At 35.3% G+C, this 14,759-nt stretch overlaps 1 protein-coding gene across 1 annotated transcript in view; it reads right to left on the bottom strand.

Annotated features, from left to right (window-relative positions):
• Window positions 1-14,759, bottom strand: part of SPAG17 (sperm associated antigen 17) — a 220,331-nt gene that overhangs the window by 97,765 nt on the left and 107,807 nt on the right. The window contains exons 19-20 of the mRNA XM_022583945.3: window positions 6,806-6,993; window positions 5,145-5,236 (exon numbers count right to left, since the gene is read on the bottom strand). Of these exons, the coding sequence (XP_022439653.3) occupies window positions 5,145-5,236; window positions 6,806-6,993 (280 nt within the window). The remainder of the gene's footprint in view (window positions 1-5,144; window positions 5,237-6,805; window positions 6,994-14,759) is intronic.

The raw sequence follows: 14,759 nt of genomic DNA, 5'->3' as shown, positions 1-14,759 counted from the left end.
AATATGAAAAATAGAATTCTTCTGGTGAGGGAGGATAGCATTTTACTTAGAGTTAAAATTAGTGTTCCCTATCATCAAATTGATTGCAAGTAAAAAAGAAAAAAAACATACAAAAGAAAACAAGAAAAAAGGATCACAGAAAAGGTAGGAAAATAGAAAACAGATTGAAAATCAAAAATAAACTATGTATCTTAATATATAGTTTATTAGAATAGGTATAAATGGATTCAAGTCTTCTGCTAAAAGAAAAATCATCAGTATAATTTTTTTTAAATCTAGTTTATAATCCCTGTTTACAAGAGACACACTTAAATTATCAAGCCACAGAAAGGTAAAAATAAAGAGATAGAATTTGTCAGTAAAATACTATCTGAAAGAAAGCTCCTATCCCTTTGTTTTTCTTTATTAATTTTAGAATCAGCTTTCCAAGGTTCATTAAAAAACTGCTGAAATTTTGATAGGAATATATTTCTATTTCCCATTGTGGTCACAGGGACTCTAGCCCTTGGTGTTATGAGAATGGTGAAGAAAAGGGCCATTGTGAAAAAACTACCTATTGTTGAAACTCTGGGCTGCTGTAACATGATTTGTTCAGATAAAACTGGAACCCTGATGAAGAATGAAATGACTGTTACCCACATATTTACTTCAGATGGCCTGTGTGCTGAGGTTACTGGAGTTGGCTACAATCCATTTGGGGAAGTGATTGTTGATGGTGATGTTGTTCATGGATTCTATAACCCATCTGTTAGCAAAACTGTTGAGGCGGGCTGTGTGTGCAATGATGCTGTAATTAGAAACAACACTCTAATGGGGAAACCAACGGAAGGAGCCTTAATTGCTCTTGTAGTGAAGATGGGTCTTGATGGACTTCAACAGGATTATATCAGAAAAGCTCAATACCCTTTTACCTCTGAGCAGAAGTGGATGGCTGTCAAGTGTGTGCACCGAACACAGCAGAAAACAAAATCAACTGATGTAACTAACAAAACCTAAACCCTCTGACCTGACTCAGGATCTAGAAGAGGTCAGCCTGGCACAGATATGAAAAACGTACCAATTTAAAAAAAGCCCCACAGGACTTTGCTGGTGGCGCAGTGGTTAAGAATCCACCTACCAATGCAGGGGACACAGGTTCGATTCCTGGTCTGGTAAGATCCCACGTGCAGTGGAACAAGTAAGCCCGTGCGCAACAACTACTAAGCCTGTGCTCTAGAGCCAGTGAGCCACAACTACTGAGCCCATGTGCCGCAACTGCTGAAGCCTGCATGCCTAGAGCCCTGCTCTGCAACAACAAGCCTGCACACCGCAAAGAGTAGCCCCTGCTCGCCGCAACTAGAGAAGCCTGCAGGCTGCAACAAAGACCCAACACAGCCAAAAATAAATAAATAAATAAATAAACAAACAAAAGAAAGTATGAGCATATACTTTTAAAGGTATATGAGTATATTTCATATCCTAAACTGAGTCTTCTCATCCAGACCATGGTATATTTTCCCACTTATTCAGGTGTTTATTGTCCTTCAATAATATGTTGTAATTTTCTCCATAAAGAAAAATCTTTTATTAATTTATTTTTCTTGGCACCTTATAGTTTTTGTTGCTCTTGTGAATGATATTGGTTTTATGTTACATTTTCTAATCAGTTATTGCTGGTGAATAGGAACTCCAGTGATTTCTTTTTCTATGTTAATCTTGCATACAGTAACCTTGCTGTGCTTCCTTAATTCATTTTAAAAGCCAACATGCACCCCAATTGCATAGCAGCATTATTTACAATAGCCAAGATATGGAAGCAACTTAAGTGTCCATCAACAGATGAACAGCTAAAGTAGATGTGAGATAGATATATATATATATATATATATATATATATATTACTCAGCTGTAAAAAGAATTAATATTTGCCATTTGCAGCAACATGGATAGACTTGGAGGGTATTATGCTACGTGAAATAAGTCAGAGAAGGACAAATACTGTATGATATCACTTACATGTAGAATCTAAAAAATACAAAAAAACTAGTGAATATAAAAAAAAAGAAACAGACTCACAGATATAGAGAACAGATTAGTAGTTACCAGTGGGGAGAGGGAGGGGGAGGGGCAATATAGGGGAAGGAGATTAAGAGGTACAAAGTATTAGGTATAAAATAAACTACACGGATCTATCGTACAACACAGGGAATATAGCCAATATTTTGTAACGACTATAAATGTAGTGATTTTTTTTTTTAGTTATAGTCATATCTTTATTTGAAAATCTCATCTGCCAACTTAGTGCTTTCCACCAACTCGGGGTGCAGAAACCTTCACAGGCTTCACAATCTTTTGATTAGGTGCTGCCTTTGTAATAGCCATTGCTGTCTTTATAAAATTGTGAATCACTATATTGAACACCTGTAACTTATATAATACTGTACATCAACTATACTTAAATTAAAAAAAAGAGCCAACACATGGTGCTTCCCTGGTGGTTTGGTGGTTAAGATCCCATGCTTCCACTACAGGAGGCGTGGGTTCAATCCCTGTTCAGGGAAGTTCCACATACCGTGAGGTGCAGCACCTCTCCCCCAAAAAAGAAGCCAACGTAACCTTAATAGTAATGCTTGTTAAGAACAACACAAAAGCCTATCATTTCATTCATCATAGACACAAAAATTCTAGATAAAATACTATCAGAACAGAGTAAGTTATTTATTAAAATAATTAAATATTAAAATATTAATTAAAATATTATTAAAATAATAACATTCCACGAAAAAAATGGTGCTATAATTTTTCATCAATAATGTACATAAAGATGGACCCAGGGGCTTAACTAAAAATTAAAATTCCTAGGTTCTATTCCCAAAGATCAGTTAGAATGGAGTGAAAACACGTATATTTTAAGTCTCTCCTCCCCCCAGAGATACCTAGGCAATTATGGCATATGTGGTTTTGTGGGATAAGGACTAAACTTCAGGAAATGCTGAAGAGAATTTTTTTTAGAAATACAAATGTTATTCATATTGTTAAATCAATCTCCATAATTCAATATATCTCCTAAATAAAGGGAAAAAAACCCCAATAGATATTAGTTTCAATACCAACAGATACTTTAAAAATTTACTAAGATTAAGCAGCAAATAATAATAAACTTAAAGATTTGCCATGTAGTTATCTTTACCATTAATACCAAGAAGCCAGGGAGGCTCACCAGTCTTAACCAATGCTCTTTTGAGGGTTATTGCATACTGATGGAGGTGGGAAAATCAGCTCCTGCCTACACAGTCTATAAGCTTACAACAAAGCTACTGTAATTAAAATAGTATGGTACTTGTATAAGAATAATTAACTGAAACAGAATACAGCATTCAAAAATGGTTTAAAATACCATCACATTGGGATTAGGTTTTCAACATGTGAATTTTGAAGGACACAAACACTCAGTAGACACTATAGTGTTCAGAAGAGTTCAGGATTTCTCTTATCATTTTATAGGGATCTATAAAAATGGATTAAAAAATGGGTACCTAATATGTGACATATCAATATTCCAATTTGTTTAAGGGGTGGGGATTAATATTACATTTAATTAAATAGTACTAGTAAAATGACAGTCCATCTGGGCAGAGAAAAAGACCCTTACATTATGCTACAAAACATGTATTTCAGATAGATTAGATCTCTGAATATAAAAAGGATACCTATGAAAATATTCTAAGAGAGTGAAGGAAAATTAACATACAAACTCAAGGTGGAATCAACCTGATGGAACCAAAAACACAGAAGCCCTAAAACCATAAAAAAAAAAAGACAGATTTTTAAAACGCTTTTTTTGACAAGCTGTAACATACATACAAAAAGAGCACAAATCCTAAGTGAACAGCTGAATGAACTACCACCAAGTAAGTGCTCCTGTAAAACTACCACCAGGTCAAGAAACAGACGACCTCCAGCTCCCCAGAAGCCCTCCTCACGCTTCTCCTCAATTACCACCCACTTGTACTGCCCCAAAGGCAAATATCATCCTAATTTTTAATACATTAGTTTAACTTTGCCTATTTAAAAACTTATGTAAATGAAATCCTACATAAGGTATATAGTCTTTTAACTTTCTCTTCTTTTGCTTAACATGTGTGTGAGATTCATCCATATTTCTGTGTGTAGCTATATGTCATTTATTTCCAGAGCTGCATAGTATTTCATTACATGAACCATTCTAGGCATTCTACTGATGAATCTTTGAATTGTTTCCAGTTTGGGAGAATTAAAAATAATGCTGCAAGGAAAACTGTGTCCATGTGTCTTGGTGGACACATGCATGCATAAGTATATTAGGTATATACGTAGGAGTGAAACTATTTGGTTAAAGAGAAATCATATGCTTAACTTTAGTATGTATGTCCAATTTTCCAAAGTGGAAGTACCAACTTATACTTCAATCAGCAGTGTATGAGAATTTACTTTACTTCACATCCTTGACAAAATCTGGCATTGTGTCTTTTAAATTTTGGCCGAAGATGATTGATTTGACTACATAAAAGTTAAATATTTCTGTATAAGTAGAAAAAAGTGGTATTTATTACTAAGGAAATTGTTTAATAAATTAAGGTATATCCAAATCATAGACTAATATAATGCTATGAAAATAAGTTAGATCTCTAGATATTGTCCAGAAGTGATATTCATGATGTGTTGCCAAGAGAAAAAAGCATGTAGCAGAGTTAAAAAGAAACATACCAAACCTAAACCAAAACCAAACATGAATACTCTCTTATATTTGTGCATGCATGCTTGTATAAGCATAGAACATGCCAAATCATTAATATTTCTGACTTTCGGGTCTTAGGACAGCCAGGTTAAGTTTGATTTCTTATAAAAGCATGTATTACTTTTGTAATTAAAAATTCCAATAAAAATGCAAACAAAAACAACTTCCTGCAGCAGATGCAGAGAGTTTACCAACTATGAACAAAGCACTGCCCTGGATTTTGGCATAGTTTCCTAAAGGCTTATCGTCTGATGGAGGAGACAGCTTGGTGGAGAGACTGTCGTTTCAAGTTTAGCAAAAAGATCATTTCCTGTTATACCACACAAACTAGCACAAAATAACTTTGAACTTGTGATTTGTCAGTGTCATTTGTCTTTCCTTGGATTACCTTGAGAGAGCCTTCTAAAATAAAAGGAATCTTTTCCTTCTCTTTTTCTTTTTCTTGATCTGATATCTCTGTTTTGCTCATTTCTTTGTTACCTATAATCAGAGAAAATTAAACTTCTTAGTAAAACTCTCTAAAATAAGGTTTCATAGAAGGACCAAGCGTCTGGGTTGTAGGGGATCCCCATTCACTCATCTCTGAATTCTTTTTTTGCCATCTCTAGAGTGGACATCTGAAGTGGAACTGAGCTCTTTTAGGGATGAACAACTCACCATGTGTGGAGGCAGTACTTTCCATTCTCAAAGTGTTGAGATTTTGAAGCTTTTAGTGAACTGGACTCTCTCTCACTAGAGTTTTAACCTAATTAATCCTAATTTAAACCCTTAAGACCACACAGAACAAATTTAACTTTTCTTTCTATACTGAAGCCCTCCTCTTGCCATCATAGTTATTCTGTTGTGAAGATTTACATCTGTCCTGACTTGAGAGGCCTCAAACTGAATGCAATACCTACCAGGTGTATTCCAATCCCAATTCCAAATAAACCATTTTCTGAATTTGGTCCATAGACACCCAGATAATTATTAAGCTTTTGGTTCTGCTCAGAAGCAGAATAAGGAAAAGGCAGTCAACCCACAATTTTTGCTACTAACAGTAAAGTATGGCCTGGACACGATTGTGAGAGGGCAGCCCTACCTGTCTTTTTAGATAGTCCCATCGAGTATTCCAATTACCTAGTGCTGTCCTGCTGCACCCCATCAGGAGGAAGGCTGAGTTGATGGATGGATTATGTAACCATTTTGGTGAAAGGTGAATGCTTCATCTTTGACTTGGTTTTCCAAGTTTTATTTTAGAATCAAGCCAAGCAAATTGGCTTTGGTAGTTTATAGTGGTTGCAAAAACTTTGGAAATTATATAGTTTTGCTTCTTTATAGGAAATCACTCTCAACTTGGTTATCAGAAACAATGAGTATTATTCACACAGAGCTCATTTCCTTTGTACGAACCCAGTGAAATATCTTTACTTTCCAGATGAATTACCTCAACATTTCACTTATTTATCAAGTATCCTTCCTCTTTTTCTCACCCTCTTTTCTCTGACTGACAGCATCAAAGCCAAGAAAATTGACAACAACAAAAATGAAAATATCTATTGATCCAGCATCCTGTAGAGTCCATGTCACAGGCCCCCAATAATCCATTTTTCCTTCATTTTTAAATTCTAACTCCCAGTTAGTCTCGGGACTATTTTGTTTACTCTTCCAAGGAAGGTCTTGTTTTAATCTCACTTTGGAAGCCATAATGATTCTTACGGAGACATACTGACTCTGAATCTAACTCACATATTGCCAACAAAACTTAGATAGGTGAACCTATCAATCCCAGCAAAATAAAGACATTTGGCATTTCTCAGCATCACACTGGATCTGAATAGATTGAATCTTTCAGATCTGGCAGGAAGTATGGTCAATATAAGACAAGTATCAATCAATATACAACAAATATTTTCATCATATTTAGAATGCAGCTATTCTATTTTTTAGGGAAAGTGAAGAGTCTCAGAAATTTTGTGGATAACTCTTTTTAATCCTGAAATGTTCACTGTCTTGATTAAATTCATAAATAGAATGTCTTTGGACTTATGTATAAGTTCAACTGGTTACTTATTTTTAGATTTTTTTTAATAGAATAAATTTTGCTAGTAGAAGAAATTTTGGTACCAGCAGAAGATTTTATTTCCAGCTCATTCTTGGTCCTACTGATTTCCTCAGCCATTTTAGCTTCCTGATATACAGCTTCTCCTTTTATGATCCAATCTTGAATGGATTTTGCAACAAGTTCCAAATAATTCCTAAAAAAAAAAGCAAAGAACAGCAGGTGACAATTGAGCTAATATTAGTTAAAGTCAACAAGTGCTTAGGATACTGATTGTGCCAATGAAATTTAAAAAAATGAACTGATTCTAAATTGCCCATGTAACAAATGTAATAGCAATATATCCTAGAATATATTTTGTACAAAGTAGTCATATATAAATATCCAATAAACATTTGAAAATTGTTCAGCTTCCTTCATGATTAAAGATGTATAAAATTAAAAATTAGATATTTCCATCCAAACCAAGGATTAAAATGCTTGATAATACCAAGAGTTGATGACGGTTTGGAGAAACAGTCATTCTCAATGCTATTAATTGGAGAGTAATATGGCAAAATCTCTTTTTAGGGCAATTTTATAGCACAATAGGTACTATCTTAATTGACTACCAGCTAAGTGACTCACTGTACTAGCTGAAACACTGCACTCTTGCTATAAAACTTACTGGCCCTTGAATACCCACATCCTAAATACTACACCTTAAGCTGCTTGTGCATTTATGTATACATCAGCATCTTATTGCTTACCAGGATTCAGGAATATTCGCTCCCAAATCCATTTATTCTATTTATACAGATTATTGTAATTATTTTAACTAAATGTTATGTACACTTACAATATATGAATGTCCAAAGAAAGTTGTTGCTAGGGAAAAAAGTTGAAATATTTAGGTTTGACAATAAAGATTAGTTACTGTCAAATTGTATGAAAGTGAGGATAAAAGTTTTGAAAAAATAAAGCTAGATGAATTCTATACTCAAGTTGCTTCATTATTTTCTTTAATTCTTGATCTCTTTTAAAGAAAAGAAATGCAAATTGGAAAAGAAGTAGTAAAACTGTCATGGTTTGCACATGACATGGTACTATACATAGAAAATCCTAAAGATACTACCAGAAAACTACTAGACCTCATCAGTTAATTTGGTAAAGTTGTAGGATACAAAATTAATACACAGAAATCTGTTGCACTTCTATACACTAAAAATGAAATAGCAGAAAGAGAAATTAAGTAAACAATCCCACTTACTATTGCATCAAAAAGAATAAAATACCTAGGAATAAACCTATCTAAGGAGGCAAAAAACCTATACTCCAAAAACTATAAGACACTGATGAAAGAAACTGAAGAGGACACAAACAGATGGAAAGATATACTGTGTTCTTGGATTGGAAGAATCAATATGGTTAAAATGACCATACTAACCAAGGCTATCTATAGATCCAATGCAACCCCTATCAAATGTCCAATGGCATTTTTCACAGAACTAGAACAAAATTTTTAAAATTTGTATGGAAATACAAAAGACCCTGAATAGCCAAAGCAATCTTGAAAAAGAAGAATGGAGCTGGAGGAATCTATACTACAGACTCAGACTATACTACAAAACCACAGTCATCAAAACTGTATGGTACTGGCACAAAAAACAGAAACATAGACAAATGGAACAGGATAGAAAGCCCAGAAATAAAACCACACACTTATGGGCAATTAAAATCTATGGCAAAGGAGGCAAGAATATACAAAACAATGGAGAAAAGATAGTCTCTTCAATAAGTGGTGCTGGGAAAACTGGACAGTTACATGTAAAAGAATGAAATTAGAACACTCCCTAACACCTACACAAAAATAAACTCAAAATGGATTAAAGACCTAAATGTAAGGCCAGACACTATAAAAAGCTTAGCGGAAAACATAGGCAGAACACTCTTTGATATAAACTGCAGCAATATTTTTTTGGATTTGTCTCCTAGAATAATGGAAATAAAAACAAAAATAAACAAATGGCTCCTAATTAAACTTAAAAGCTTTTGCACAACAAAGGAAACCATAAACAAAATGAAAAGATAACCTATGGAATGGGAGAAAATATTTGCAAACTATGTGATAGAGAAGAGATTGAGTTCCAAAATATACAAACAACACATACAGCTCAATAAAAAAAACAAACAAACAACCCAATCAAAAAATGCACAGAAAATCTAAATAGTCATTCTCCAATGAAGACATACAGATGGCCAATAGGCACATGAAAAAAATGCTCAATGTTGTTAATTACTAGAGAAATGCAAATCAAAACTACAATTAGGTTTCACCTCATACCAGTCAGAATGACCATCATCAAAAAGTCTACAAATAATAAATGCTGGAGAGGGTGTGGAAAAAAGGGAACTCTCCAGCACTGTTTGTGGGAATGTAAATTGGTACAGCCACTATGGGGAACAGTATGGAGTTTCCTTAAAAAACTAAAAATAGAGTAACCATATGATCCAGCAATCCCACTCCTGGGCATATATCCAGAGAAAACCATACTTTGAAAAGACACATGTACCCCAGTGTTCACTGCAGCACTATTTACAATAGCCAGGACATGGAAGCAGCCTAAATGTCCATCAACAGAGAAATGGATGAAGAAGATGTGGTACATATATACAATGGAATATTACTCAGCCATAAAAAGGAACAAAACTGGTCATTTATAGAGATGTTGATAGACCTAGAGAGTGTCATACAGACCAAAGTAAGTCAGAAAAACAAATATCATATTAATGCATATATATGGAATTTAGAAAAATGGTATAGATGATCTTATTTGCAAAGCAGAAATAGAGACACAGACATAGAGAACAAATGTATGGATACCAAGGGAGAAAGGGGTGGGGTGGGAGGATCTGGGAGATTGGGGTTGACACATATACACTATTGATGCTAGGTATAAAATAGACAACTAATGAGAACATACTATATAGCACAGGGAACTCTACTTAATGCACTGTGGTGACCTAAATGGGAAGGAAATCCAAAAAAGAGGGGATGTTGTATGTATAGCTGATTCATTTTGCTGTACAGCAGAAACTAACAAAACATGGTAAAGCAACTATACTACAATAAAAATTAAGTGAAAAATAATAAAAAATTTTAATAATAAAATACCTTATTTGCCTAAAAAAAGAGAAAGAAATAAACTGAAAATTGTAGACTATGAATTATGGTTACACAACATCTTCATTTGGAAGGTAAAAGATATCTCAAACTCAACATGCCCCAAATCAAACTCCTGATCTTCCACTCCAAACTGCTCATCAAGCCCTTTGGCCTCTTAGCTGATGGCAAGTCTGCACTTGTCATCAGGTTGAGTTAAATAGGTCAAATACCCTGAAGTTATCTTTGACTACTCTTGTTTCTCATGTTCTTCTTCCAATCTGTCAGGAAATCCAAATGATTTTTTAAAACATATTTAAAATACATTCAGAATCTGATCACTTCTCACTCCCTTTACCACTACCGTCCTGGTCTGTCACTACCACCTTTTGCTAGGATTGCTTCCACAGACTCCCAACAAGTCTCCTTGTTCCTACATTCGACCCCTTGTAGTCTATTCTAGAGAGAGCAAGTAGGAAGATCCGTTTCATCCTTAAGTCATATCATGTCTCTCTTATGCTCAGGACCTTTCAGTAAGTCTGCATTTCAAACAAAATCCAGAATCATTACTACTGATCTGTGATGAGAGAACACGGATATATATATTTCAAATGAGATAACAAAATAAGGAATATTTCAGCATGCAATGATTCAGGAAACTTGCCACCCACAGATACTTTCTGAAAGAATTACTCACAAATGTCTTCCAGCTGCATTAAGAAAAAACATCCAAGACAGTATGGGATATAAGTAAGAGTTGAGAAATAATAAAATTTACAATTAAATGTAGGCAACTATTTATGCCACTTATTTATGATTAAAAAATATTACTTTACAATTGGAAATAAAATTTTTAGGCAATTTCTAAATCGGAGGTAGGAGAGATTTGATGGGAGTAAGTGAAAATATGTTAAAGATTTTAACATTTTCTGTGAAATGATATTAATATTCTTTAACCCTAGCTATTATATAAAAATGTTTAAATATGTGATTTAAAAGGATAAGTGTAACTTCTAGAAGAAAATAAATAGAATGTATGACTTTTACAAATCACATGCTAAGAATGAGCTAAGAAAATTGAATCTAACAAAAGGAAGGAAAGGGATTAATCCTGAAGTAAAAATGTGTGTTTACAAATTTAATGGTAAGACACAGTCCCTGGCTGCCATCTTGGATGCAGTGTCCTTTGCCTCACTTCTGCACATGGCTCGCCTGAGCTGAAGTGTTGGTGGCAGCCAGTCCGCACTAGGAACTCTGGTCGGAAGAGCCGGATGCAATGCCTCTGCATGTGGCTCCCTGTGAGCAAGGGAAACCCGACTAAGCACAAAGGAAAAAAAAGCCATCTCAGAGCTGTGGCTGTTTTCAAGGCTATTGTTTTTCTCTGTGGAACACTACCTTTGGGGCAAAACAAGGAAGAAGCAGGTGATTCTAATGTGCAGCACAGAAGGAGAGACACTGCAGGCCAGCATCTCCAACTCTGAAGGCACTCCAGACGTGTGGCTCACAGGGTCTTGGTGCTCCGACCAGGTGTCAGGCCTGACCCTCTGAGGTGTGAGAGCCAAGTTCAGGACATTGGTCCACCAGAGGCCTCCTGGCCCCACATAATACCAATCAGCGAGAGCTCTCCCAGAGATCTCCGTCTCAATGCTAAGACCCAGCTTCAATCAATGACCAGCAAACTCCAGTGTTGGACATCCCATGCCAAACAACTAGCAAGATGGGAACCCCACCCATTAGCAGAGATGCCTCCTAAAATCATACTGAGTTCACAGACACCCCAAAACACACCACCAGATGTGGTCCTGCCCACCAAAAAGACAAGATTCAACTTCATCCACCAGAACACAGGCACTAGTCCCCTCCACAACGAAGCCTACACAACCCACTGAACCAACCTTAGCCACTGGGGTCAGACACCAAAAACAACAGGAACTACAAACGTGCAGCCTGCAAAAAGGAGACCCCAAACGCAGTAAGTTAAGAAAAATGAGAAGACAGAGAAATACACAGCAGATGAAGGAGCAAAGTAAAAACCCACCAGATCAAACAAATGAACAGGAGATAGGCAGTCTACCTGAAAAAGAATTCAGAGTAATGAGAGTAAAGATGATCCAAAATCTTGGAAACAGAATGGAGAAAATACAAGAACCATTTAACAAGGACCCAGAAGAACTAAAGAGCAAACAAACAATGATGAACACCACAATAAATGAAATCAAAATTTCTCTAGAAGGAATCAATAGCAGAATAACTGAGGCAGAAGAACAGATAAGTGCCCTGGAAGATAAAAGAGTGGAAATAATTGCCACAGAGCAGAATAAAGAAAAAAGAATGAAAAGAATGGAGGACAGTCTGAGAGACCTCTGGACAACATTAAACGCACCAACATTTGAATTATAGGGGTCCCAGAAGAGGAAAAAGAAAGGGACTGAGAAAATATTTGAAGAGACCATAGTTAAAAACTTCCTTAATATGGGAAAGGAAATAGTCAATCAAGTCCAGGAAGTGCAGAGAGTCCCATACAGGATAAATACAAGGAGAAACATGCCAAGACACATATTAATCAAATAATCAAAAATTAAATACAAAGAAAAAATATTAAAAGCAGCAAGAGAAAAACAACAAATAATATACAAAGGAATCCTTATAAGGTTAAGAGCTGATCTTACAGCAGAAACTCTGAAAGTCAGAAGGGAGTGGCAGGACTTATCTAAAGTGATGAAAGGGAAAAACCAACAACCAAGATGACTCTACCCAGCAAGGATCTCATTCAGATTGCACAGAGAAATTAAAACCTTTTCAGACAAGCAAAACCTAAGAGAATTCAGCACCACCAAACCAGCTTTACAACAAATGCTAAAGGAACTTCTCTAGGCGGGAATCACAAGAGAAGGAAAAGTCCTACATAAACAAAACAAAACAAGTATGAAAATGGTAATAGGAACATACATATTGATAATTACCTTAAATGTAAATGGATTAAATGCACCAACCAAAAGACACAGACTGGCTGAATGGATACAAAAACAAGACCTGTATATATGCTGTCTACAAGAGACCCACTTCAGACCTAATGAAACATATAGACTGAAAGTGAGGGGATGGAAAAAGATATTCCATGCAAATGGAAATCAAAAGAAAGGTGGACTAGCAATTCTCATATAAGAAAAAATACACTTTAACATAAGGACTATTACAAGAGACAAAGAAGGACACTACATAATGATCAAGGGATCTATCCAAGAAGAAGATATAACAATTGTAAATATTTATGCACCCAACATAGCAGCACCTCAATACATAAGGCAAATGCTAACAGCCATAAAAGAGGAATTTGACAGTAGCACAATCATAGTAGGGGACTTTAACACCCCACTTTCACCAATGGACAGATCAACCAAAATGAAAACAAATAAGGAAACACAAGCTTTAAATGACACCTTAAACAAGATGGACTTAATTGATATTTATAGGACATTACATCCAAAAACAACAAAACACACTTTCTTCTCAAGAGCTCATGGACCATTCTCCAGGATAGATCATATCTTGGGTCACAAATCAAGCCTTGGTAAATTTATGAAAACTGAAATCATATCACATATCTTTTCCGACCACAACGCTATGAGACTAGATATCAATTACAGGAAAAAAAATGTAAAAAATACAAACACATGGAGGCTAAACAAAATAAGCAGGAGATCACTGAAGAAATCAAAGATGAAATCAAAAAATACCTAGGAACAAAGGACAATGAAAACATGATGACCCAAAACCTATGGGGTGCAGCAAAAGCAGTTCTAAAAGGGAAGTTTATAGCAATACAATCCTACCTCAAGAAACAAGAAACACCTCAAATAAACAACCTAAACTTACACCTAAAGTAATTAGAGAGAGAAGAACAAAAAAACCCTAAACTTAGCAGAAGGAAAGAAATCATAACTATCAGATCAGAAATAAATGAAAAAGAGATGAAGAAAACAATAACAAAGATCAATAATACTAAAAGCTCGTTCTTTGAGAAGATAAACATGATAAACCATTAGCCAGACTCATCAAGAAAAAGAGGAAGAATCAACAGAATTAGAAATGAAAAAGGAGAAGTAACAACTGACACTGCAGAAATACAAAGGATCATGAGAGATTACTACAAGCACCTATATGGCAATAAAATGGACAACCTGGAAGAAATGGACCAATTCTTAGAAAAGCACAACCTTCTGAGACTGAACCAGGAAGAAATAGAAAATATAAACAGACGGATCAGAAGCACTGAAATTGAAACTGTGATTAAAAATCTTCTAACAAACAAAAGCTCAGGACCAGATGGCTTCGCAGGCGAATTCTATCAAATATTTAGAGAAGAGCTAACACCTATCCTTCTCAAACTCTTCCAAAATATAGCAGAAGGAGGAACACTCCCAAACTCATTCTACAAGACCACCATCACGCTGATACCAAAATCAGACAAAGATGTTACAAAAAAAGAAAACTACAGGCCAATATCACTGTTGAACATAGATGCAAAAATCCTCAACAAAATACTAGCAAACAGAATCCAGCAGCACATTAAAAGGATCATACACGATGATCAAGTGGGGTTTGTCCGAGGAATGCAAGGATTCTTTAATATATGCAAATCAATCAATGTGATACACCATATTAACAAATTGAAAGACGAAAACCATATAATAATCTCAATAGATGCAGAAAAAGCTTTCGACAAAATTCAACACCCATTTATGATAAAAAACTCTCCAGAAAGTAGTCATAGAGGGAACTTACATCAACATAATAAAGGCCATATATGACAAACCCAC

The sequence above is a fragment of the Delphinapterus leucas genome, chromosome 1 (assembly GCF_059928025.1).
Source record: "Delphinapterus leucas isolate spDelLeu-1000000601 "Yukka" chromosome 1, BTC_Dleu_Yukka2, whole genome shotgun sequence".
NCBI lineage: Eukaryota > Metazoa > Chordata > Mammalia > Artiodactyla > Monodontidae > Delphinapterus > Delphinapterus leucas.
Note: the sequence above shows the minus strand (reverse complement) of the source record. Positions and strands in the feature narration are given on the sequence as shown.